Source organism: Capricornis sumatraensis, chromosome 11 (assembly GCF_032405125.1).
Source record: "Capricornis sumatraensis isolate serow.1 chromosome 11, serow.2, whole genome shotgun sequence".
Taxonomy (NCBI): domain Eukaryota; kingdom Metazoa; phylum Chordata; class Mammalia; order Artiodactyla; family Bovidae; genus Capricornis; species Capricornis sumatraensis.
Window position 1 is genome coordinate 84841110 of NC_091079.1, and position 24089 is coordinate 84865198.

At 38.9% G+C, this 24089-nt stretch overlaps 1 protein-coding gene across 2 annotated transcripts in view; it reads left to right on the forward strand.

The window, feature by feature from the left end:
- NIPAL2 (NIPA like domain containing 2) overlaps positions 1-24089 on the forward strand; it is an 82147-nt gene that overhangs the window by 18861 nt on the left and 39197 nt on the right. For both annotated transcript variants that reach the window (XM_068983937.1, XM_068983938.1), the window contains exons 2-4: positions 4892-4960; positions 6010-6181; positions 21794-21853. In XM_068983937.1, the coding sequence (XP_068840038.1) occupies positions 4892-4960; positions 6010-6181; positions 21794-21853 (301 nt within the window). The remainder of the gene's footprint in view (positions 1-4891; positions 4961-6009; positions 6182-21793; positions 21854-24089) is intronic.

Consider the following 24089-nt stretch of genomic DNA (forward strand, 5'->3'; position numbering starts at 1 on the left):
GATACTGGATTGTAATTGTGTAAAATGTCAACATCGAGGGGAAGGCTGGAGGAAGAGTGTGTAGACCTACCTCGACATTTCTTTGTAGCCCACTGTGAATCCATAACTATTTCAAAATTGAAAGTTGAAAACATTTAACAGTAGTTACTAACAGAATATAAATAACATATGTAACTTCCCTGGCCAGAAGAGTAGGGGAAAGAAAAGAATAAAGAAAACTCAGTCATTTCAATGGGATTCAGGAAAAGAGAAATTAGAAAGCAAGGTTTAAAAAGTAAGATAACTGCAAAAACAAAAATGATGTCAAAATATATGGAAATATGTTTATAGTCACAATAAACAAAATGGACTCACCTCCCCATTTCACAGAAAGTGTCAGGGTTTTTTTTTAAATCCAATTATTTTCTGGGTATTAGAGATGACTAAAATATGACACAGAAATGTTAAAGTGATGTGGAAAATGGCAAGTATCAAAAGAAAGTAACTACATTAATATCACCTAAAATAGATTTTAAAGAAAAAACATTGAGATTAATACTTAATGATAAAAGGAATAATTAGCTGGGACGATAAAACAGTCCTGAACCTGTATACAGCTGGCACTATGGTCTTAAAAATATAAAGCAAAGCTCAATAGATCTAAGAGGAAAAATGGGTAAGTACACATTTGAGTGTATTTTTAACATACCTCCCTAGGTACTTAATAAACAATCTAAAATTTAGTAAGAATAGCAAAAATTTGAGCAATGAATTAATGGAGGTAGATGAATAGATAGAATATATAAAATATATTAACTCAACTATTAAGTACTTTTTTTTTCAAATATGCACGGAGCACTTGTTGACCCTACACCAGCCAGTCACAGATTTTAATTTACACAGTATAATAGGTGAAAGGCAAATGTTAATTTATACACAGCCCACAACTCAGTAAAATTAGAGATTAGCAATAAAGTGATCATCAACACCCCATTCATTTAGAAATATTGAAAAACACACCTTTGGATAATATAGGCTCAGATTAAAATAAGATGATCATAAAAGATTTAGAACTAAATGCCAGTGAAAACTGGATGCCAAAGCTATGCAGGCAGCTAAAACAGAAGGTATACTTAGAAATGAGTATCCCTATTCCCTGGTGGCTCAGACAGTAAAGTGCCTGCCTGCAATGTGGGAGACCTGGGTTCGATTCCTGGGTTGGGAAGATCCCCTGGAGAGGGAAATGGCAATCCACTCCAGCACTCTTGCCTGGAAAATCCCATGGATGGAGGAGCCTGATAGGCTACAGTCCATGGGGTTGCAAAGAGTCGGACAGCACTGAGCGACTTCACTTTCACTTTCACTTTCATTTGCATATATTACTGGATAGAAAGAAGCAGAAAAAGTGAATGAGTTAAGAGTTCAAATGGAGAAGACAAAAAAGGAAAAATTGAGTAAACAAAATGAAGATTGTATGAATATATGTATGAATATACCACATTCCCATTGTATGAATATACCACATTTTGCTTGTCTGTTCATTAGTTGATGAACATTTGAGTTACTTCCGCTTTTGACTAATCTGAGCAATACTGGTATGGAGATTTGTGTACAAGTTTTTGTGTGGACACATTTTCATTTCTATTGGTTTTATACCTAGGAATGGAATTGCTGAGTCAAGTGTAAATTCTGTGCTTAACTTTTTGAAGCACTGCCGGACTGTTTTCCAAAGTGGTTGCACCATTTTATATTTCCATAAGCAGCGTGTGAGAGTTCTGATTGATTTATCTACCGCCTTACTAATGCTTCTTCTTATCTGACTTTTTATTATAGCTATCTCATTTGGTATGAAGTGGTTTATCACCATGGTTTTGATTTGCAATCCCTAATGACTAGCGATGTTGAACATCTTTTCAATGTGCTTATTAGCCATTTGTCTTTTTTAGAGACATGTCCATTCAGATCCTTTGCCCATTTTTAATTGGGGCATTTGTCATTATTACTGCATTGTATGAGTTCTTTATAGATTCTAGGTATAAGTCCCTTATCAGATGTATGATCAGATGTATGATTTCCAAATATTGTCTCCCATTTTGTAGATTATCTTTTCACTTTCTTGATCGTATCTTTTGAAATGCATAATTTTTTAATATTAATGAGTCCAGTTATTTTTTTCTTTGTTGTTTATGCTTTTGATGTCTTATCTACGGGAATCCATGGCCAAATCTAAGGTCACAAAGATTTACCCTTGTGTTTTATTCCGAGAATTTTGTAGTATCGGCTCTTGCATTTAGGTCTTTGGTTGATTTTGAGCTGAATTTTTTGTATATGGTATGAGATCGGCAGCCATACCATTTTACATCTCCACCAGCAGTGAACAAGAATTTCCGTTTCTCCACATCCTTACCAAAGCTTACTACTATTTTTTTTAATTGTTTTTGGTTTGCCTTTTGCTAATGACTAGTGCTATTGAGCATTTTTTCATGTGCCTATTGGCCATTTATGTATCTTCTTTGGAGAAAAGTCTGTTCAAGTTCTTTGACCATTTTTCAGCGGCATTGTTTATTTTGTTGTTCAGTTGTGGGAGTTCTTCGTATATTTTAGATACCAATCTTTATCAGATATAGGATTTGAAATATTTCCTCCCATTGTGTGGGTTGCCTTTCACTGTACTAATAGTGTCCTTTGATGCACAAAATATTTCACTGTTGATAAAGTCCAGCTTATCTGTTTTTTCTTATGTTGCCTGTGCTTTTCATGTCATATCCAAGAAATCATTGCCAAATCCTGCTAACCAATTTCTAAACACTGGGCCTGGTGGTGTTTAAACTACTCAGTGAATCATTTAAAGAATTTTGAAGTAAGTTATTTCTATTCCCCAATTTACTTTTATAATTACAGAAGATTTTCATAATTACTCATTCAATCCCAAACTTCTTCTGAATTTTTATTTTCCTGATTACTGCCAAATGTACTCAATTGTAAATCGAAAGCATGGAAATAGCACATTATATTATGATACAATTGTTCCCCATGAGGCACAGTGATCAAAATTGTTGCCAACTGCCTTTATTAGGAAAAGAAAATTCTTAACTGATTAAAGACTATGGATATTATATGTCAGCTATTAAATGGGTTTTCAGCTTCTCTGCTTCATTTTTAAAAAAATACTGAATTTCACTTCAGCACGCATAATAAAGTTCTAAGACTTCAAAGACATTTTGCATTCTGAAAAGGGTTCCTTGTGCTTGTAATGTTCATTTGAAATTCAAATAATGCTTTGGAATTTGAAGCTAGTTAAAAGTTCTGTACCAAAGAAGAAGAAGGGGGAAGAGCCCTTCTATCATTACTAATTTTTACTACTAGCAGATAGTACATCTTTGTACCTAGACAGTAGCAGTAAATGCATCTTTTGAAGTTATCAAATAATACATATGCGATCTATAGTAAACATCTTGGGCAATGTGTCAGAACTTACTTTTTTAACCTCTGTAGTTCTTGTTTTAAACCACTATATACTTTCTCAAGCAAGTGTTTTTTAAGCCGCTCATTGTGTATAGTAGATGATGTGAAAGACTTAGTGGAAGCCTAAGACACGATCCTCTTCCCTTGGAGAATTTGCCATCTCTTGATAGAGCCTGATGATACACATGACAATATAAAAGAAGAGATAGGGATGTGCACCGTTTAGATTCTGAGACAGTAAGGACGGGCTGTGGGGTCTGAGACGGTTGTAAGGCCAGGAGGGCGAGGTCTGTTTGGAATGGGCTGAGGGAAGGAGATACTGCCTGGGTGAGAGGAATGACGTGAGCAGGGTATGACATCTGACTGGAGAAGACAAGAGCCAGGTTACCCAAGGCAGAGAGAGCACCTTGAGTGTGCTGTGGACAGCAGGTGTTCCACTGTGGACAGTGGTTGAGGATGGATTATGGGGAGCTGGAATAGTAGTTTTATATTCGATGTAGTTGACTGTAGAGAGGGATTGTGGGTTCTTGACCAGGAGAGCAGTGGGAAATTGAGTCTGTCTCCAGTAGAGTTCATAACACTTTAGAGATAAAGGGATTTTGGAAACATCTTATCCAACAACCCCTGTCTACTGGATCCAGGGAGCTGAAATAGCTTGCTCAAAGTTGCCCGTCAGAAAACAGCAGATCTGAATTTCAGATTTATCCTTTAACTCCAAAGCCAAAGTCTTTCTTTCATACCACAGTTTTCCAGAATATCTTCCTGTCTACCAGAATGTCTTAAGAAAAAGAAAAGAGGGAGAAAAGCACTCACATACTTGAGGCAGTGAATACCCCAATCAGAGGGGTTGCTGAGGAAAACTGAAAACAGGATAAGTAGAAGCATCTCACTCCAGTACCCTTGCCTGGAAAATCCCATGGACGGAGGAGCCTGGTGGGCTGCAGTCCATGGGGTCGCAAAGAGTCAGACACGACTGAGCGACTTCCCTTTCACTTTTCACTTTCATGCATTGGAGAAGGAAATGGCAACCCACTCCAGTGTTCTTGCCTGGAGAATCTCAGGGACAGGGGAGCCTGGTGGGCTGCCGTCTACGAGGTCCCACAGAGTTGGACATGACTGAAGCGACTTAGCAGCAGCAGCAGCAGAAGCATCTTAGTGGAAAAAAGTGAGAACCTGATGACTATTTATTTTATTAAATGGAGCAAGTACCTAGAGAATTAAATATAGACTGGACTAGTTCTAAAAAATAACATTTGACTAAAGTGAGAAATTAATCCCAATAAAACTGTTATCCATATTCCAAATGACCCTGGCAAATGGGTGCTATGGAAATATTTGCAGAATGAATGAACAAAGGAATGAATGTATCAACTTAAATTTTTGTAGTTTTTTTTTTTCTGGTAAATATCTTACAAGTGTTATTTAAAGAAAGCATTTTCTTTTATAGATTCACCTTTTTGGAGTTTTGCTGGCCATTTTAGGAAACCTGGTAATCAGCATTTCCCTAAATATTCAGGTAAGAAGAAGCTTATTTTTCTGACTCTATAGTTTGATCCAGGGATACATTATGACTTTAACAAGTCTCAGACACTCTTGCCTTCTTCCTCCATTAAAGAAAGTGTATCTTATTGTCCTTATTGATACAAAGACAGATGTAGTACTGACTGGATTGTATTCATGTTTTTTTCTTCTGATTTTAAAAGAAGTTAAATGTTTTTGTGAACCTCTTATTAGTATTGTATACCCCAATCAAATTTCATGTGAATTGGTATCACACTGAGAAAAGATGTTCATAATGTTGGCATAAACCAAGATTTATTTTAATGTTCTACATTTTCTTATAGTACTTTTATTATTTTCTGAATGACTTCTGAAGCTTTTAAAAAATTTTTAAAGAAAAAATTTTAAAGTCATCTAGAATTGTACATACGTCTTAAAAGAAGTGAGTTCAGTTATCATAAAATACAAGAGGGAAATAGGGCTTTATTTAATGGCCAGTTTTTCAGGAATTCACATGTTTGCAATAAAAGAATATATTCAAAGCAGATATGAATGAGTTCCTCTATCCCAACCCTCTGCTACCAGAGCTTTCTGCCCTGTTACATTTATTGTGGTAGCTACTTTGACTCATCCTAAGATATGCTTTCTTTAAATCCCTTTTCCAAAGGTGTTTCTTTAATAATTTATTATATTTATTTCAATGATGTTTATTTTGGGAACCTGATTTTTTTTTGACAATCTAATAAAAGAAGAATTTTGGTGTGGTAGAATAAAAAGTCACCTAACTCCTTAACATACATCCCACCTTTGATAGTAATAATGATATTTATTCACAGAGCTATGAGAATTAATTAATATGAAGAATACCCTTTAAACTATAAAGTACTGTGTCAGTATGAGTCACTTTTAATATGTTTGGAACAAAACAGAAAATCATAATAATTGCTCTATTATAATCTGCAAATAAATTTAAGAGCCATGAAGCAATTTTATAGGAGCAAAATTTTCAAGGCAATGTTTAGTTGCGTGGAAATGTTTCTTATTTACATTCTGTTTGACTTCTAGAAGTATTCACATCTTCGGTCGGCACAGCAAGAACTCCCAAGGCCATACTTCAGGAGCGTGTTGTGGTGGAGCGGCATCATACTGATGGCCCTGGGAGAGACGGGAAACTTCGCGGCCTATGGATTCGCCCCCATTACTCTCATCGCTCCGTTAGGCTGTATGTCTGTTACAGGTGGGCCATTTTTCTGTGTTTTGATAAATAGAAATTTCAAGAGATCAGAATAATCGGTGAAAAAACATACAACTGAACACAGGCCCAAAAGAAGAAAGTCTGTTTCCTGTTTTCTTAGCATGCTCATTTGGAACAATTATACTCCTAATTTCAGTTATCCATTGTCATGGTGCCCCATTAACCATGAAGAAACTGGCATTTTGTAGCTATAACGTTTATGTTGAAAAGCCTGATTCCCGGTGTCTGAGTCAATAAATCAATAGCCACAGCAAATGTTATACATGCTTTTTAATCATTAATGAGTTATCTTAAAACATTTGTAATAGAATGACATATTTTATTCATATGTTAAACTGACATGACATGTAGAGTCCTTGATGCCTGATCCATAGTTTAGCATCTTTTTTACATTAAGAATTAGATATATTACTATCTATAAGAATGTATAATTTTACAGTAATATCATAATTAACCTACTTTCAAAATTTTTTATGACTTGCTAGATACATTTAGACAAGAGAATATGAGATGTTGCTAAAGACTAAAGAAAAAGCAAAAATTACTGCTAAAAAAGAGAGCAAATTCTCTAAGCTGTGTTAAAATCAATAAAATCTTTTGAGTTTCACCCTTTATCTGCTGCTATGGAAACAGCATGTTTCTAAGTTTCTGTGAACTTGGAATCTTCATTGAAATAGAAACGAGTTGATGGTTATTGTCTGGTAACAACTAGATCAAGCGTATTATCCCAAGTGTAATATTTTCCAAAAAATTATATGATATCCTTTTTAAAAACATAATTTAAACTGAAATAATGTATACTCAAAGGGAAATTTGTTTCATTTTGAAAGCAGTTTTCCCTTCTTAATCATTTAAAGTATCTTATTTAAAATAATTTCATAATGTACAATAATAGAATGGTTAGCAAAGAATGCTTTTTTGGCTTTCTAGAAATTGTTCAGTTAAAATCACCCTAGTCTGAATAGGCACACAATTTATGTAATCATTTGACATGTTTAACATTCAGATAAAATCAGCAATTTGAAGGTATCTTATCTTCTATTTACTACTGCATATACTGTGTACAGGGACATTCTTTATATTTTTTCCTTCTCGAAATCTGAGAAATAATAGATTAAAAGATATAGTTATATTGTGCTTCCCCACTGGCACTCGTGGTAAAGAACCTGCCTGCCAATGCAGGAGACATAAGAGATGCAGGTTCTATCGCTGGGTCGGGAACATCTCCCGGAGGAAGGCATGGCAACCCACTCCAGGATTCTTGTTTGGAGAATTCCATGGACGTAGGAGCCTGGAGGACTGTGGTCTATAGGGTCGCAAAGAGTTGCACATGACTGAAGTGACTTAGCGTGCACACATAGTTATATTTGTCACCTTGAGACTTCTATAGGCCCCCGTTGATCTGAAAATGTTGTATTATTTTTCATAGCGACTGTCTGTTTAGAGCTTATCTCTAGTTTCATTTCTTATTCTGCTTCATGCTGTTTCGGTGCAAGAGCCTAAAACAGAAGTGCCCAGGCAGATCAAACAGAGGCCTGGGGGAGGCTTGAGTGCACCACATTGTGCTAAAATTCTCCGTTTATCTCGAATCCCCTGGTCCTGGGAAGCTTTTTTCTGGGAACAAGAAAAGAGCCATTCCAACTAGCACAAAGGAAAGGGGATGTGCTGGATTTATTATAAAGACCAGAGATCTCACAGAAATGAAGATAAGCCAGGCCTCTTGGGACCCGAAGTGAGAAGTTGGAAATTATCGGAGATGAAGGGCCAGCCCTGATAAACTCCTCACAGACCTTCAGTGAAGCCGCCTGTGAAGCTGCTCATCTCAGCATGACTTGCTTGAAGCTCTTGTTAATAATGGGAGGTTTTAAGTTTAACCGCCTTCCCCCCACCCCGGACAGTGTCCTCCCAGCTTTCCTGGAGGGGGTGGGGCAGTCCACCCACCTTCAGATTTGGAGATGGGCTCTTCTCCATGCTCTCCTTCGTTTGTCTTCGTCTACCCCTAGCCTGGATTAATGTTTCAACTTTAGAGCATTTTTAGCAACCTCCCTCTCTACCCATTTAAAATGATTCCAAGAAGTAAAGCTGTAGCCTTAGACACAAATTGTTTCTTGCTTTACAGTCTTTGCACACGGTAATATATGCTCATAAATAATATTCCCACAGCACTCCTGTGTTGAATTCAGGTCACTGTGCAGTGTTGTGGGTGGATAAGGGATGCTGGAGATGGAGGATTTTCCCCAGAACAACCCCCGACCACTTTTATAATTCTTTATAAATGTTCTAGAAACTCTAGAAAAATGTGAAGCGAAGGGGACAGTATTTTTTAATAAATATGTTATCCTATGGCTGTGTCTACAGCTGAGGCAGAAAAGCGTCTACACTTTACTAATTTCATTTTCGCTATTATTTCTTGGGAGCTTCAAGAAGGAAATCAAACCTTCCTATGATTTTTTTTTTTAAAGGTAATATTTGTTGCAATGTTGCATGAGAGTGCAGATTCTTATCTGGCTTTTCTGCTGTCTTTTGTGGCTTTCAAAGTTTGAAAAGAAAAAAAAAAGAAAGAAAACTGAAGTCCAAACAGTTTTTTTTTTTTTTTTTAAGTTTTAGCTCTTAAGTCCAAGTGAAGGAACTTTCTTCCATCTTCTTCATTTTCCTTGGGTAGCCTGGTTCATACCAATACACTGTGTTCCTTTTCCTCCTCTCCAGAAGTAAGGCGATACTGTGTGGGTCACTAAGCCCAGGCTGCTAATATGTCAGTCCCACTGCTTTGTCTTACATAATCAAAATTCCTCCTCCCTTTGTACACTTCAATGCAACAGATTTTTTTTTTAGGACTAGCACGTAAGAAGCACTACAGTAACCACCAGGGATATTTCAGTTTGTACTCCACCCACGTTCTCGCCTTGAACCATCTTCCTTTCTAGTCTTTCTTTCCTTCTCGCTGTGTGTCCTGGTGCTCTACACTGACATGCTTACCTGGAGGTGGCATTTTCTCAGGCACGAGTTTTACTGATGGTTTCATAGGCGTTCTGAGAAACAAAGAATTCTGTAATCAAGCAGGTTTCTGCAATATTGGATTTAAAACAGTACAAAGGTTTCCTGAGTGGAGGATTTCTTGAGGCTCTGGGATAGGCCCAGGCACGCTGTCAATTTTTCAGAAGCAAATGCAGTAAGCCAGCTTTCCAATTGTAGAAGGAAATGGCAACCCACTCCAGTGTTCTTGCCTGGAGAATCCCAGGGACGGGGGAGCCTGGTGGGCTGCCGTCTATGGGGTCGCACAGAATCGGACACGACTGAAGTGACTTAGCAGCAGCAGCAGCTTTCCAAATCTATTGTCTACAAGATGCCTTTATAAGAAACATCTCAAGGGACAACAGTTCTGCAGAAAACCCTCTAGAGAGTCCTTATGGCAACGCTCACAAGCAGTCAGAGCGTTCTAGAGACTCAAATAGGATAGATACCTGGCCGGTACCTACAGCACGGTGGGGAGGTGGATAATGGGAGTAATCTTGATACACAGACAGATCTGAATGCCCAGGCCTGGGTCCTCTTTTGGAGAAAGAAGCTCAGAGCCCTCATATTCTTGTATCACCTTATACTTTTACCTTCCTTTTCTCACTGAATAATAAATACAAAAGCTTATTCTGGCTAAAATGCTGATAATATGCTGGCAGGCTTCCCTGGTGGCCCAGACAGTCAAGAATCCGCCCACAATGCAGGAGACCTGGGTTCGATCCCTGGGTTGGGTCAAGGAAATAGCTACCTCCATTCCCTGGAGAAGGGAATGGCAACCCACTCCAGTATTCTTGCCTGGAGAATCCCATGGACAGAGGAGTCTGGTGGGCTACAATCCATGGGGCCGCAAAGAGTCAGACATGACTGAGTGACTACCAGTTTCACTTTTTTTCATGGTTCATTCTAGGAGTTTGTTTTTCCAGTAATTAAGAACTCTTAAGAGTTGGTGTTTCAATTTCATCTAAAGCTTTGGCTGGATACTCTTCCCAATAAGACAGGGCAAGAGAATGGTGAGGAGTGCAAGCTCTAGGACCTGCGCCTGGAAAGATCTGTGACCTCCGGCGAGTTGCTTAGATGGGTTTATGCCTCAGTTCCATCATCTATAAAATGGGAATAGAAACAGTTCTTCCCTCAGAAGTTGTCATGGGAAAGAAATGAGCAAACACAAACACTTAAGAACAGTGTTGGATACACAGTGCAGTGTTTGACACAGTGACAAATCTGGCTATCATCACTGTGATTTATATTTTTAATTAACTAGAAACACAGTACGTTATTCTTTATAAGGGAGTTTACTTCCGTGCTTCTGAAGATGCCTGGTTGTTAAATTCTCAAAAATGAATGAACCACTTCAAGAAGTGCCTTTTATTGTCCTTACCATTGTTGTTCAGTCACGAAAGTCATGTCCGACTCTTTGCAACCCCTGGGACTGAAGCACACCAGGCTTCCCTGTCCTTCACTGTCTCCCAGAGTTTGCTCAAACTCATGTTCACTGAGTCAGTGATGCCATCCAACCACCTCATCCTCCGTTGCCCCCTACACCTCCTCCCCTCAATCTTTCCCAGCATCAGAATCTTTTCCAATGAGTCGGTTGTTCGCATCAGGATACCGAAGTATTGGAGCTTCAGCTTCAGCGTCGGTCCTCCACTAATTAATTAATTCTCAGGGAGAAGAAGGGTAGGCTCCTCACAGCTCATTTGTTCAGCCATTAAGCAGCAATTATCTTTTGACTCCTCCACATATTCCCCACCAAAATGTGTTGGAAAATACCAGAATTTCCAAATAACCTAGCAAAACAAAATACATATAAAAAACAGACACAGAATTTTGTCCAAGGGAAAACAGTCTAAAATGTGCGTGCAACTCTCTGTCTTCTTGCTCTGGCTTCAGAGCACTTTTGTTCACTTGCTAATTAACTTCAGAGAGACATTCAGATCTAACTGCAATTTGAGAAAGTGTTTTTCTGAGAAACTATTTATTACACCAGAAATCCAATAAAGAGAAATAAGTTGGGTATTCTGTGCAGTTTGTAATAAAATTTTAAATTGCTGCTAATCTTTCCTGTCCCTCTTCCCCAGGAGGCCTTTTTTTTTTTTTTTTTTTTTTTTGCTTCTGTACTAAATTAAACTGGCTTCTTCTCTGCTCCCTTAGAACCCTGCATGGGCCCTCCTCTCATCTATTTGGTGCCCTCTTGTAAATTAGAAAAAGGCAGCCTTTCTCATAATACTTTATTTTGGTGTGCAGATTATCTTAATACAATAATGTGATTGGAGCAGGCCACGCTAGTGCCATCTGTCAGAAAATTGTCCTGAGAAATATACAAAGCACCAAGATCTGAGATGTGGATGGTGCCCCCTCACATGTAGTGTCTTTGTGCAGTGCGCAACCTGTTCAACTGTGTGTAGAAGCTTTGGCCCTTACTTCCCCTTTGGCAATGCTCATCATGCTCTGAATGACCTGCTTAATGTTCATCTTGGCCATTCAGCTGAGACCAGGAGATTGGGACTATGTGTCATGTTGCCGGCTGTCTGATTTTTTCAGGACAGCATGATACAAGAAATCATACAATACAGCCTCACAGAATTGGTTTGAATTTGAATTTTGATAAAGTGAGGATTGAGTGTTCTAGGATGTCCTGTTCTAGGATATTGAAAGAGAAGTGTTCTGTTCTGTTCCGGGGTGTTGTTTGTTTGCTCTCTCACTTCAGTTGTGTCTGACTCTTTGCAATCCCATAAACTGTAGCCTGCCAGGCTCCTCTGTCTATGGGATTCTCCAGGCAAGAATACTGGAGTGGGTTGCCATTTCCTTCTCCAAGGTGTTATTTAAAAGATTTCAATTCCTGATGAAGTGCAATGGTTAAACATTTATTGCAAGGAACTTGTGAATATTCACTTCTGTAAATACTTACAGGTTTATAAGCCTGTCCTTTGGGGGGTTGAGTTAGAGTATTTGTGCATCTATTAATACAAAATGTGCCCTTACATTTCATGTTTTCTTTTTTCTGTTTATCCACCGATGGTGATCTATACTATGCATAACCATTGAGAGATGAGTGAAAATAATAAAGTTATCAATAAACTGCAGAGTTGAAGCCACAGAAAATGAAGGAGGTTCATGGTAGACTTCTCTCAGTATAAAATTGACTTGTCTAGGGGTAGCTAGGGAGTGGGATATGAAGGGATGTTGTTGTGGGGGCAGGAAGGGTGGGGGAAATAAAACATGATGGACATTTTTCAGTTCTATACCTCTGAGTGTATTGATTGAAAGTAATTAGAGTTCAGAGAATAGATCAACTTTTCCAAAATTAAATTCAGGTAACAGTTTAGAAATAGTTAAAGGTAGGAAACTAATGCTGAATGAGCATCCACTGTGCCGGGTACTATATGGTACAAAATAACCTTGTTATTTTACTTAATTACTGCCCAAGTGAGTAGAAGTGAGTAATAAGTAGATTAAATTCACGATGAGTTATATGAGATCAAACACTTGGAATTTTATATGGAATGATAAAATTAATAGCAGTGAGGTCTCCTTGGCCCTGGGAAAATTTCCTAAGAGAAGTAGTCACCCTGTGACTCAGCTAATTTGAATTAAGGCTGGAGATCTGAACTGCACTGAGAAAATGAGGCGAGAATGAAGCAGATGACTGGTAAGTCTTTTCCACCGTGCATTTTCCCTAGCATGCTGGCTTTTGTTCAAATTGAGATTCATGATGTGGAAATATATGTTGTTTCATGTATTTCTGTGTGCTGTTATGAAGCTGTAAGCTGCAATGTGTCTGTATTCCATTAAACAATGGTCCTAGCACAGCCAGAAAACCCTGGTGAGGCCTTTTGGAATTCCAGAGAAGTCATCTCAAGCAGTAACTTTGGTCTCCAAGATTTTTATTAGAAACAAATGAAGGAAAACACAAACAGGCCCATAAGCGAGTGACCTGTAGCGTCCCACAAACCTCGATGCGGCGGATTCTCTGTCCTTTAATGCCCTGTGCTTGGCGCCAGCCTGAATGAGGCTGTCAGGGCTCATGGGCTGCCTGTGATGGTGGCACTTCACACGGACGCTTGTTTTTACCCTGAAAATATGCGTAAAATATCCCTTTTCTCAGTGGCTTGCTGGGTTGTCTGCCTTAGCACATTCGTCCCAAAAACCTGCCTAAATAAAATGTGTGGAATAAATCCCCGAAGTCCTCATTTCATGTCTGCTCATGCACTCTCAGCTGAAAGCATTCCTAAAACCCAGAAACCTTTATTTGAAACATCTTTTCCACCCATCCTTACTTTTTGAGGACACCACAGAGTATTTCTAAAGAAATTGCTGCTGATGATATATTGTGCTATTACATGTATAATACAGAGTTAATCCTGTCAGTGATAGTATTTTTACATTTTTGGAGTCCTTTCATTCAATTTAATCACTAATGTATATCAAGAAAAATGTAGAAAAGATGTTTGTTCTTAATCCAGGTAACTTTCCTCATTTGAAATTATGCATGTTACCTATAATTTCATTATCTTCAATAAATGACAATAGCAATTTTTTCTCTTTTTTAAAAAACAGAGGTGTAGTTAACTTACAATATTGTGTCAGTTTCGTGTATACAGCAAAGTGATTTAGTTATATGTGTGCGTGTTTTTCAGACCCTTTTCCGTGATAGAGTGTTAGAAAAATATTGAGTGTGCCTCCCTGCGCTATGCAGTAGGTCCTTGTTTTCCTGTTTTATATTTACATCTGGAGTGTAACCATAAGTTTATTTTCTATGTCTGTGAGTTTCTTTCTGTGTTGCGAATAAATTCATTTGTATCGTTTTCTTAGATTCCACAAATAAGTGATAACACAATAGTTGTCTTTCCCTGTCGGCCTTACTTTACTTAGTATGAAAATCTCTAGGTCCATGTTGCTGCAAATGGCACTGTGTCATTCTTTTCATGGCCGAGCAATACTCCATTGTGTGTGTGTGCCACACCTTTATCCACTCACCTGTCAACTCATCTCAGTGGACATTTAGGTTGCTGGCATGTCCTGACTGTTGTGAATAGTGCTGCTATGAATATAGGGGTGCATGTATCTCTCTGAATTATAGTTTTGTCTGGATGTGTGCTCAGGAGTAGAATTCCAGATCATATGGTAAGTCTATTTTTAGTTTTTTAGGGAACTTCCATACTGTTCTCCACAGTGGCTGTACCAATTTACCTTCCCACCAATGGTGTAGGAAGGTTCCATTTTCTCCACACCCTTTAGCGATCTTCACTAACATGAATTATCGGATACTTTCCTGCCAATATAGGTGGTGGGACAACTTCCTTTTCTGCCAAGAAACATTTTTCAGTGTCACATCCTCAGACTTTCGAATCCTAATTCCTTGGAATTCACTGTAATTGACATACTTCTCTCCTCCAATTCTGCAACTAAAGAGGAGTGATCCTTTTGGAGAAGTCAGTACCTCAAAATGGTTAGAGTTGCTTGAGCCTGTGAGTGCACTCAACATGCCCACATATTTGAAGTTGGATTGTGACCGACATGAAAGTGCTTCTGTGGTTTGCTTTTTAGCAGCACAATAAAGTTGCCATTTTAAGCGGTCAGAAACCACAAGCCAGATATTTACATGTGAGGAACTGTTTGTAGCATTATTGTATAAATATGTTCTTTTCATGTCATGGGATCTTTTTTTTTTAATATAAGAGTGTTTTCTTTAGTATTTTGCGTTCTGCTTCCCTGTATTCTAAACATATACCCTGGTTTCTCTTCAGATTATAGAGGTTAAACAATAAATTGAATATCTAGGCAGGTGAGCTGATGGAATTTTCATTTGTGGACTAGATCAGAGTTTACAAAGGGTTGGCCTGTAGACCAGATCGGGCCTCTGCTGTATTTGTTTGGCTCAAAGAATGCTTTTTAAGAATACAAATTAATTTCCCATGTTTAAAAATTGGACAGTGATGCACAAAAACTAGATTTTTGTCTTAAAGAATCAGATCCGGTAACACTGAACTTAAAGTTGGCTAGGACTTGAGTTCTGGCTTCCGCCTTTCATTGATCTTGTGTATGCCAGGTCACCACACGCCCACAGCCCCTGATCAACACAGCCCACCACCCTCATTGTTCCTTCTTCTTTAGAGGATTACCCACCTCGCCCCTGTAGGCCAGTTTGGGTTTGTGACCCCTGGAACCAAAGATTTTTTCCTTTCCAGCTGAATCCGATAAGAATGTCATATACATACTCACATTTAAATAAAGTGTAATTGATTTTTTAAAACTTTGGGTTAAATCTATCTTTACAGCGGTGGTCATAAAAGGGTAAAAAAGTGGAGAAAAGTAAATAAATGTGAACGAAAAAATAGCCCTACCATAACACATTTGAATAGTTACTGAAGCCTCTTTTGTGTTCGTAAACCCTTAATAAAAAAGGAATTATTGTTTGTGTTGGAGGAGAGAATTTAAGTAAAATGTGCGCATACACCATCACGCTGCAAACTGAAGCACGTCCACGCGTGGGGCTGACAGCTCCTCATACACCCGGTGCAGCTGCAGCACGGGGATCTTGGCTTGGCCTCTGTCTGTTTCCATCTGGAGATCCAAGCCAGAATGTCCATGTATCTCACCCTTGTACGCAGCCCTGACAGGGAATCGTTTCCATTCTGCCTGCAAGCCAGGGGACGCTCCATCACCAAAAAGAGCATAGATGGCTTCCCAACAGGAGTCGGTCCGTTATAACTGTTGTTGGTTCTCCTGACCATGAGGTATTATGATCAAGGCTGTGTGAATACGTTAATAAACGGCACCGTGGGGGCACTCTTTTGGACCAAAGAAAATGCAAGAAGACGCTTGTTTGTCCTTTTCTCTTACGTAGTATTCCCGCTGTATTTTTTTCCACGATTCCTACATAACTACTGTTTGAATTTGGGCGTGTTATCTTTCATAGGCTACCTTTTTTTAAAAAATGCGCATTTAATCATTGTGGTCCACAGTGCATCTGGAGTCACTGTGTTCACCATGCAATGAATTAACTCCTGTGCCAGGAGCACTCTGTATAGGCCTGTGTCTGGGAGCATTCTCTGTATAGAAGCATAACCTGTGAAAGCCAGCATGGAAAAGGATTTATGAGCCTCTGCTCAATGATACCTTTAGTCAAAAATGTATGTAAAACTGTGAGTGCTGAAGTTAGGGCTCCGTAGTAACTTTAGTTTAATATACTTAGTAAAAATCTGTTCAGTTACCAGTATCATCTGTTTCAATGCTTTTTAAACTATTGATCTTAAGATGCTGTATTTTTAAATATTAATTTTTACTATAGAAATAAAAGGGTAATAGTTTTCCCTTCCTTGTACATGTTTAGAAGGCAAGGTTGTTGTTATAGCAACAACTAGACAGGGCTGAGTTTGACAGATCTCTGATTGCAGATGTATGTGGGAACAGTTCAGTTTGCTTATTTTTTTCTCATTTAAAAAATTTACTACTGTTCTTGACAACCTGAAAGGGTGGGATGGGAGTGGGGAGGGTGGCTCAAGAGGGAGGATGTGTATATCTAATTATGACTGATTCTTGTTGTACGGCAGAAACCAATACAACATTGTAAAGCAATCATCCTCCAATTAAATATAAATAAAATTAAAATTTACTGCTGTTCTTAGAAATCATGTTATTAGCTGTTGCTCAGAAACTGTCTTTTTGCTCAGTACAGATCTCATTTTAATCATGTTTTGCAAGATAAATTAGTTATAAGTAGATGTATCTTAATAGAATGTTCTTTTTCATTACTTTCTTTGCTAGATAAATTTTTAAAAATCTCATTCCCTTATCTTAGCTAAAATTTTGTAGCAAATTACATGTTCTCTCAAAACTTATGGAAAATACATCAGGCACATAAATTCTTTCAGAAAGTAAAAGTAATATATTTGTGTTTCATAAGACTCTGATAACTATTTTATGGCAATTGATATAATTTGATGTATATAGTATATTTCAAGTTTATTGTTACCAATCATGTCCTTTTTGCTTTTAGCAATGAAATTGTCTACTACATAGTGTTCTTCTGTCTTCCTTCTGAAAGTGACATTATTTCTGAAACTGTGGCTTAGCAATGGTAAGGAAAATGATGCCTTTCTTACTCTAAGGAAGGAAATGGAGTGTAGTATGCTAGAAAGGGCTCTGAAGTGGGACAAGGAAATATGGGTGCTGGTTCCAGCTGTGCTGTAATATAAATGTTTGTTAAATGAAAAGATCAATAAATAGGAGACCTTTGGACCTCAGTTTCCCAACTGTAAAGGTTAGAACCTAGAGTAGATTATCTCTGTATCTCCTGCTAGCTCTAAACTCTCCTTATTCCATGTAAGCAGTGTTTCCCTTCTTGATGGAATCCTTCACTGTGAAAAAGACTTCTCAAGGATTGTTATAATGGAATGCATTTAGTATGTGTTACTGTAATGATCAGAGAAGGCAATCGCACCCCACTCCAGTACTCTTGCCTGGAAAATCCCATGGACGGGGGAGCCCGGTAGGCTGCAGTCCATGGGGTCGATAGGAGTCGGACACGACTGAGCGACTTCACTTTCACTTTTCACTTTCATTCATTGGAGAAGGAAATGGCAACCCACTCCAGTGTTCTTGCCTGGAGAATCCCAGGGACAGGGGAGCCTGGTGGGCTGCCGTCTCTGGGATCACACAGAGTCAGACACGACTGAAGCAACTTAGCACCAGCAGCAGCAGCAGCAGTGTAATGATACTTTACCTATTTTTTTTTATTGTTACCTATTGTTAATCCATCTCCCTCTGCTTGGAAGGGGTTTCCTGGTAGCTTAGCTGGTAAAGAATCTACCTGCAATGCAGGGGACCCTGGTTTGATTCTTGGGTGGAGAAGATCCCCTGGAGAAGGGCTGCTTGGAAAGATTCCTTCCATATACATAGGACGTTAGTAATGGGAGTTGGGAATAAGATCTTGATTTTTTATATATATACCTTTTCTAATGCTCTAAAGTGTGAAATTAGTTTCCCTGAATTATTTGGTCCAAATCTGAAATAGAAATTTTTCATACATTTTTATGCTAGTCCCAAACTCAGTTCTTATGGCAATAAGCTATGTATCTATACATTAATTTATCTGTAGAAAATATTGCTTTCATGTTCTAAAGCCACTGTTGTTGTTCAGTTGCTAAGTTGTATCCAACTCTTTGTGACCCCATGGACTACAGCACACCAGGGTTCCCTGTCCTTCACTATCTCCCGGAGTTTGCTCAAACTCATGTCCACTGAGTCAGTGATGCCATCCAACCACTTCATCCTGTTACCCACTTCTCCTCCTGCCCTCAATCTTTCCCAATTTCAGGGTCTTTTCCAGTGTGTCAGCTCTTTGCATCATATGGCCAAAGTAGTGGAGTTTCAGCTTCAGCATCAGGTCTTCCAATGAATGTTCAGGGTTGATTTCCTTTAGGATGGACTGGTTTGATCTCCTTGCTGTCCAAGGGACTCTCAAGAGTCTTCTCTAGCACCACAGTTCAAAATCATCGATTCTTCAGCACTCAGCCTTCTCTATGGTCCAGCTCTCATATCCATACATGACTACTGGAAAAACCACAGCTTTGACTATACAGACCTTTGTTGGCAAAGTGATGTCTCTGGTTTTTAATATGCCATCTAGGTTTGTCATAACTTTTCTTCTGAAGAGTGGCCGTGCCACACAGTCAAACTCATGCTTGGTGGGTGTTTCCCATTCTCTGTTTATTTTGTGTGAAACCTCTGTTTCTATAAATAACTTGCCCAGGAAAGCTCTGCAAGAACGTGTCTCCCTTGAATGAGAGAGAGCTGGGTTGAGAAAAAGATGGAGGAAGCATATGGAGATCCCAGCTTGTCTTGAGTGAAGGTTTCTGGTGTAGATTTGTGCTTTTATTTTAAATCAGTTGCCAGAATACCAGATATGTGTGTGTGTTAGTCGCTCAGTCATTTCCAACTCTTTGGGATCCCATGGACTGTGGCCCGCCAGGCTCCTTTGCCCATAGAATTCTCTAGGCAAGAATACTGGAGTGGGTTGCCAATCACTTCTCCAGAGGATCATCCTGACCCAGGGAATGAACCCAGATTTCCTGTATCACAAGCAGATTCTTTACCATCTGAGCCACTAGGGAAACCCCAACACCAGAAAGAGTTACATTCAAATGTAACTGATTTGGTGGATTATAATTCAGATTCATTAAAATTATATCTATGAAGAATTTTTAATGATATGGCAAATTGTTTTCAGTACAGTAACTAAAAAAAGAAATTTTGCATTATAATTTCATCTCAACAAAAAGGAAGTAAACACACAAGTATATTAACTGTGGGGTTTTTTTCTAGATGATTATATTATTTTGTGGTGATTTTTCTTTCTGTATTTTTGGTTTAAGAAAACAAAAAGTTCAGCCAATGGTTTTTTAAAAAATTTTAAATGCAAGTTATGTTGTGAAGTTTTGGTTTTTGTGTTTGTATTATTGCAAATTTGGATGTTCCCATTGTCTCATGATTCCAGAGGAAGAACAACTCAGATTCAGCTTACCCCACACATCTTAGTAGGTCATGGTTCGGTTGTAAGGTTGAGGGTTCATTAGCATCAGTAATGGGAAAGAGGGTCAACAAATGCAGGAGATCCCACCAACCCTTTTATTTATGTGCTGGGTACTAACTCCTTGGGCTTCCCTGGTGGCTCAGATGGTTAAGAATACGTCTTTAATTCAGGAGCCCTGGGTTCAATCCCTGGGTCAGGAAGATCCCCTGGAGAAGGGAATGGCTACCCACTCCAATATTCATGCCTAGAGAACTCCATGGATGGAGGAGCCTGGTGGGCTACAGTCCATGGGATCCCAAAGAGTTGGACATGACTGAGCAACTAACACACACACACTAACTACATACAAGAGATCTTCAAAAAGTGAGACATATCTCAGGACTTGCAGGTCCTATCTCATAAGACATATCTCAGGTCCAGTAGTTGAGAATCTGCCTTCCAATGCAGGGGTTGTGAGTTCAGTCCCTGGTCAGGGAACTGAGATCGCACTCACTACAGGGCATGCCACAACTAAGACCCAACACAGCCAAATAAATAGTTTTTCAAAAGACATATCTTAGAATCAGTCAGTTCTGTTCAGTTCAGTCACTCAGTCGTGTCCGACTCTTTGCAACCCCATGAATCGCAGCATGCCAGGCCTCCCTGTCCATCACCAACTCCCAGAGTTCATTCACACTCATGTGCATCGAGTCAGTGATGCCATCCAGCCATCTCATCCTCTGTCGTCCCCTTCTCCTCCTGCCCCCAATCCCTCCCAGCATCAGTCTTTTCCGATGAGTCAACTCTTCACATGAGGTGGCCAAAGTACTGGAGTTTCAGCCTTAGCATCATTCCTTCCAAAGAAATCCCAGGGCTGATCTCCTTCAGAGTGGACTGGTTGGATCTCCTTGCAGTCCAAGGGACTCTCAAGAGTCTTCTCCAACACCACAATAAAAAAGCCTAAATATCTTTTGCGGAAAACAGGCCAAAAAAAAAAAAGTCTTATGTAATGAGAAAGCTGTATGAGGGGTAATGACGCATATGGGTGGAGTGGTCAACTCAGTCTGGGAGAATCCAGAGGTGATGCTTGAGTCTAGAGTTGGGTTAAAAGATGGAGACAGAGGTGCACAGGGAACCACTTGTAGAAAAATCCTTTAGCATGAAACTCAGTGGTGCTTCTGGAGATTATGATTAATTTAGTGACAGTGGACACTGAATATAGGAGAGATGAAGAGCAAACACGGCAAGGAAATTGTCAGGAGTAAAACTGTGGCTGTCTTTGAATGTTATGCTTAGCAGTTTGGCCTTTGTCCTCTGTATGACAGGAAGCCATTGAGAGGTTTTAAGCTGTGGATTTTCATTTGATTTGCCTTTTAGAAAGATGCCTGTAGTGCTGTGGGGAAGGGGTAGTGAAATGGGAGGCTCCAGAGGGGAGCTGTTACCACCGTCTAAGCCTGAGGTGAAGCTGGCCAGAACTGTAACAGAGGGAATGAAGAGGCAGGGCTGGACTTGAGAGACAGTGAAATCCCAACCTAACCGACTCAGTAGGCTGTTGGATGAGTCGCGTGAAGGAGAGGGGAGACCGGGAGGAGCCCTCGGGTCCTGGTGCTCAATGGAGGTATCCTTGGAAGAGGGATTATGGGAGGAAGTGAGGGGAAGTACGTGTCAGTTTGAGATATGAAGTTAGGGGGGTGTTCTTTGTCCTTTCTTTTTTTCCTTCCCTTCTGTCGTCTCTACCTTCCTTCTTCCTTCCTTACTCCCTCCCTGCCTCTTTCATTCTTTTCTTTTCACTCAGGCATTTAGTCATTCAGTCAGCCTTTATTAAGCCCTCACTGTATACCGTGCACCATCCCGGTCACTGCTGTAGGTTCATTATGAAGCAGGCCCATTTCCGTGAATCCTCAGCCATGAGGGGGACAGAGGCCGTTTCCACGGCCACAGTCGCCGGGTGTCTCTGACCAGGACACAGCTAGTGAGACCGGAGACTACTTGACTCCTTTCAAATGGTGTTGCATAATATGTGTTTTTATACTTGGAAACACCTCTAATGGCCATTTTCTTTCTAGGTAGTGCTATTATTTCTGTTATGTTTCTGAGAGAAAATTTGAGAGCCTCGGATTTACTAGGTAAGTTAATTATTTAATTCAGATAATTAAAGCTCTGTTTGATGAGGAAATAACTAATCCTATCCATTGAAAATGTGTGCTTTAAAAGCAAGGAACAAATTACTGAAATGGATATAGTGTCATCTAGAGGCGAACGCTATTCTGCCTTGGAGTTGCCATCTGCTCTTTGACATAAAATACGTGCATCTTCATTGAGGCTGCTGCCCAAGCTATTGACCACAGCAGATCATTATTACAGTATTATTACTATTGTGGATGTTATGAAAGTTTTATGAACGTAATAAAATCCAAGAAAACATCTGTGTTACCTAATAGAGTATTCCACTTCAAAGGACATATTTGATAGATTGTTGCATGAAGGGACTGCATGAAAATGAAAACCACATCCAAAAATTAGATGTACCAATGAACTACCTAATTTTTTGTTAGGCTTTTCCAAAAGTAACATAGAATATTGATCTTCAAATTTTTATTTACAGGGAATTCCCTGGCAATCCAGTGGTGAGGACTCCACGTACTCACTGCTAAGGATATGGGTTCAATTCCCGGTCAGGAAACTTAAGATCTCATAAGCCGTGCAGTATAGCCAAAAAAAAAATTTTCTTTTTAATTTAGAAATACAGCTATTAATGAAAAATCACAGTAGCCTTACTGGCTGTAAAAAAATGTTTCTGCTGCATAGCAAAGCCATCACATATTGATTGTATCTTCTACCTCTTGTTGGAAATATCACTGGTGAGAAGAATTATAAAAATTCATATTTTCTTCCTTGACAAAATCCTGTCTGAATTACTGCCGACATATGATAATGAGTATGAGATTTTAGGCACTTTAAATAAAGCCACGTCTACTCAGTTCCAAAGAGATCATATTAAAGAAAAAACTGTTTGAGTTTAAATGTGACACCAGTGTTGGTATGTTGAACATTTGTTTCCCTGATCATGTTTCCCTTGAGCCTAGTGTCTTGAAGGAGTTTTCACTTTTTCTTTTTCCTCCTTGATTTGATTCTGCTAGTAGAGTTTTTTAGTCAACACTGTCAAATTTTCATGGTTAAAATGTTTTTCCAAATGCATTCATATGTGAACTGTGGCTTTTCAAATACATTATTTTTCTATACTCTTTTTTTGTACTATGGTTATGGCCTCATTTGAGGACGTTGTATGGAATCAGAAATAAGAATGAGCAATGCCTGAGTTTTATGGATTAAAGCAATTAGGTCCTACATTATGTTTCTCATTTATCAAAAGTCTTATGGAAACTTTTAAGTCGTTTAATCTTATGTATGTCATCTTTTGTAATTAATGGCTGATTAATGTTTAAATAAATGTAAGGTATTTAATGAAGTAATACAGATGGATATAGAGGAAGTCTTGCCAATTATTATGAAACCTTGTGATAAAACAATGATTAAGACAGAATCCCTGCCTTCAAGTAATATGGTCAATGATCAAATGTATACAAAAATACATTTTTAAAAGTAGAAAATAATATGTATTATAATGCCTGAACCATTAGTTTAGAACAGAGTTTCTCAACCTCAGCACTGCTAACATTTTAGGTTGGCTTATTCATCACAGGGGGATGTCCTGTGCCTTGTAGTGTGTTTAGCAGCATCCCTTTTGGCCTTTACCCATTAGCTGCCAGTAGCACACTCTGCCCCAGTTATGACCAGCAAAAATAACTTCAAACATCGTCAAATCTCCCTTGGGGGGCAGAGGGCAGGCAAAATTGCCTCCGGTTGAGAACCACTGGTTTAGAATAAAGAGAGATTACTCTAGTTAGAAAGCTTAGAGAGGATTTTCTGTAGCACAGATACCATTTGAATTAGTTCTGACAGCTGAATAGGACAGGCATGGACCACCTCCAAGCATTTGGAGGATGGCAAACAGAGGGAATAACCTGAGCACTGTTGACAAACGTACGAAAAGATAAGATGAGTTTACTGTGCTACAAGCACTGCCAGTGAGGATTAGGAGAAAAATCAATGGAAGTCATAGCTATAGGAAGGAAAGAGATAGAAATAGCAATATGTGCCAGTGATTTGATTATATTCTTAGAAAACCCAAGGTCAACTGAACATTACTAAAAGCACTAAACTAGTTCAACATCAAAGGATATAAAATAAACTCACTCTCAAGTGTTCAAAGCTGGATTCAACTTCTGCTATCAACTGTGTGGCCAACGTATTACTTAACTTCTCTAAGCCAGTGTGCTGACAAATATAGAAGACTATTTT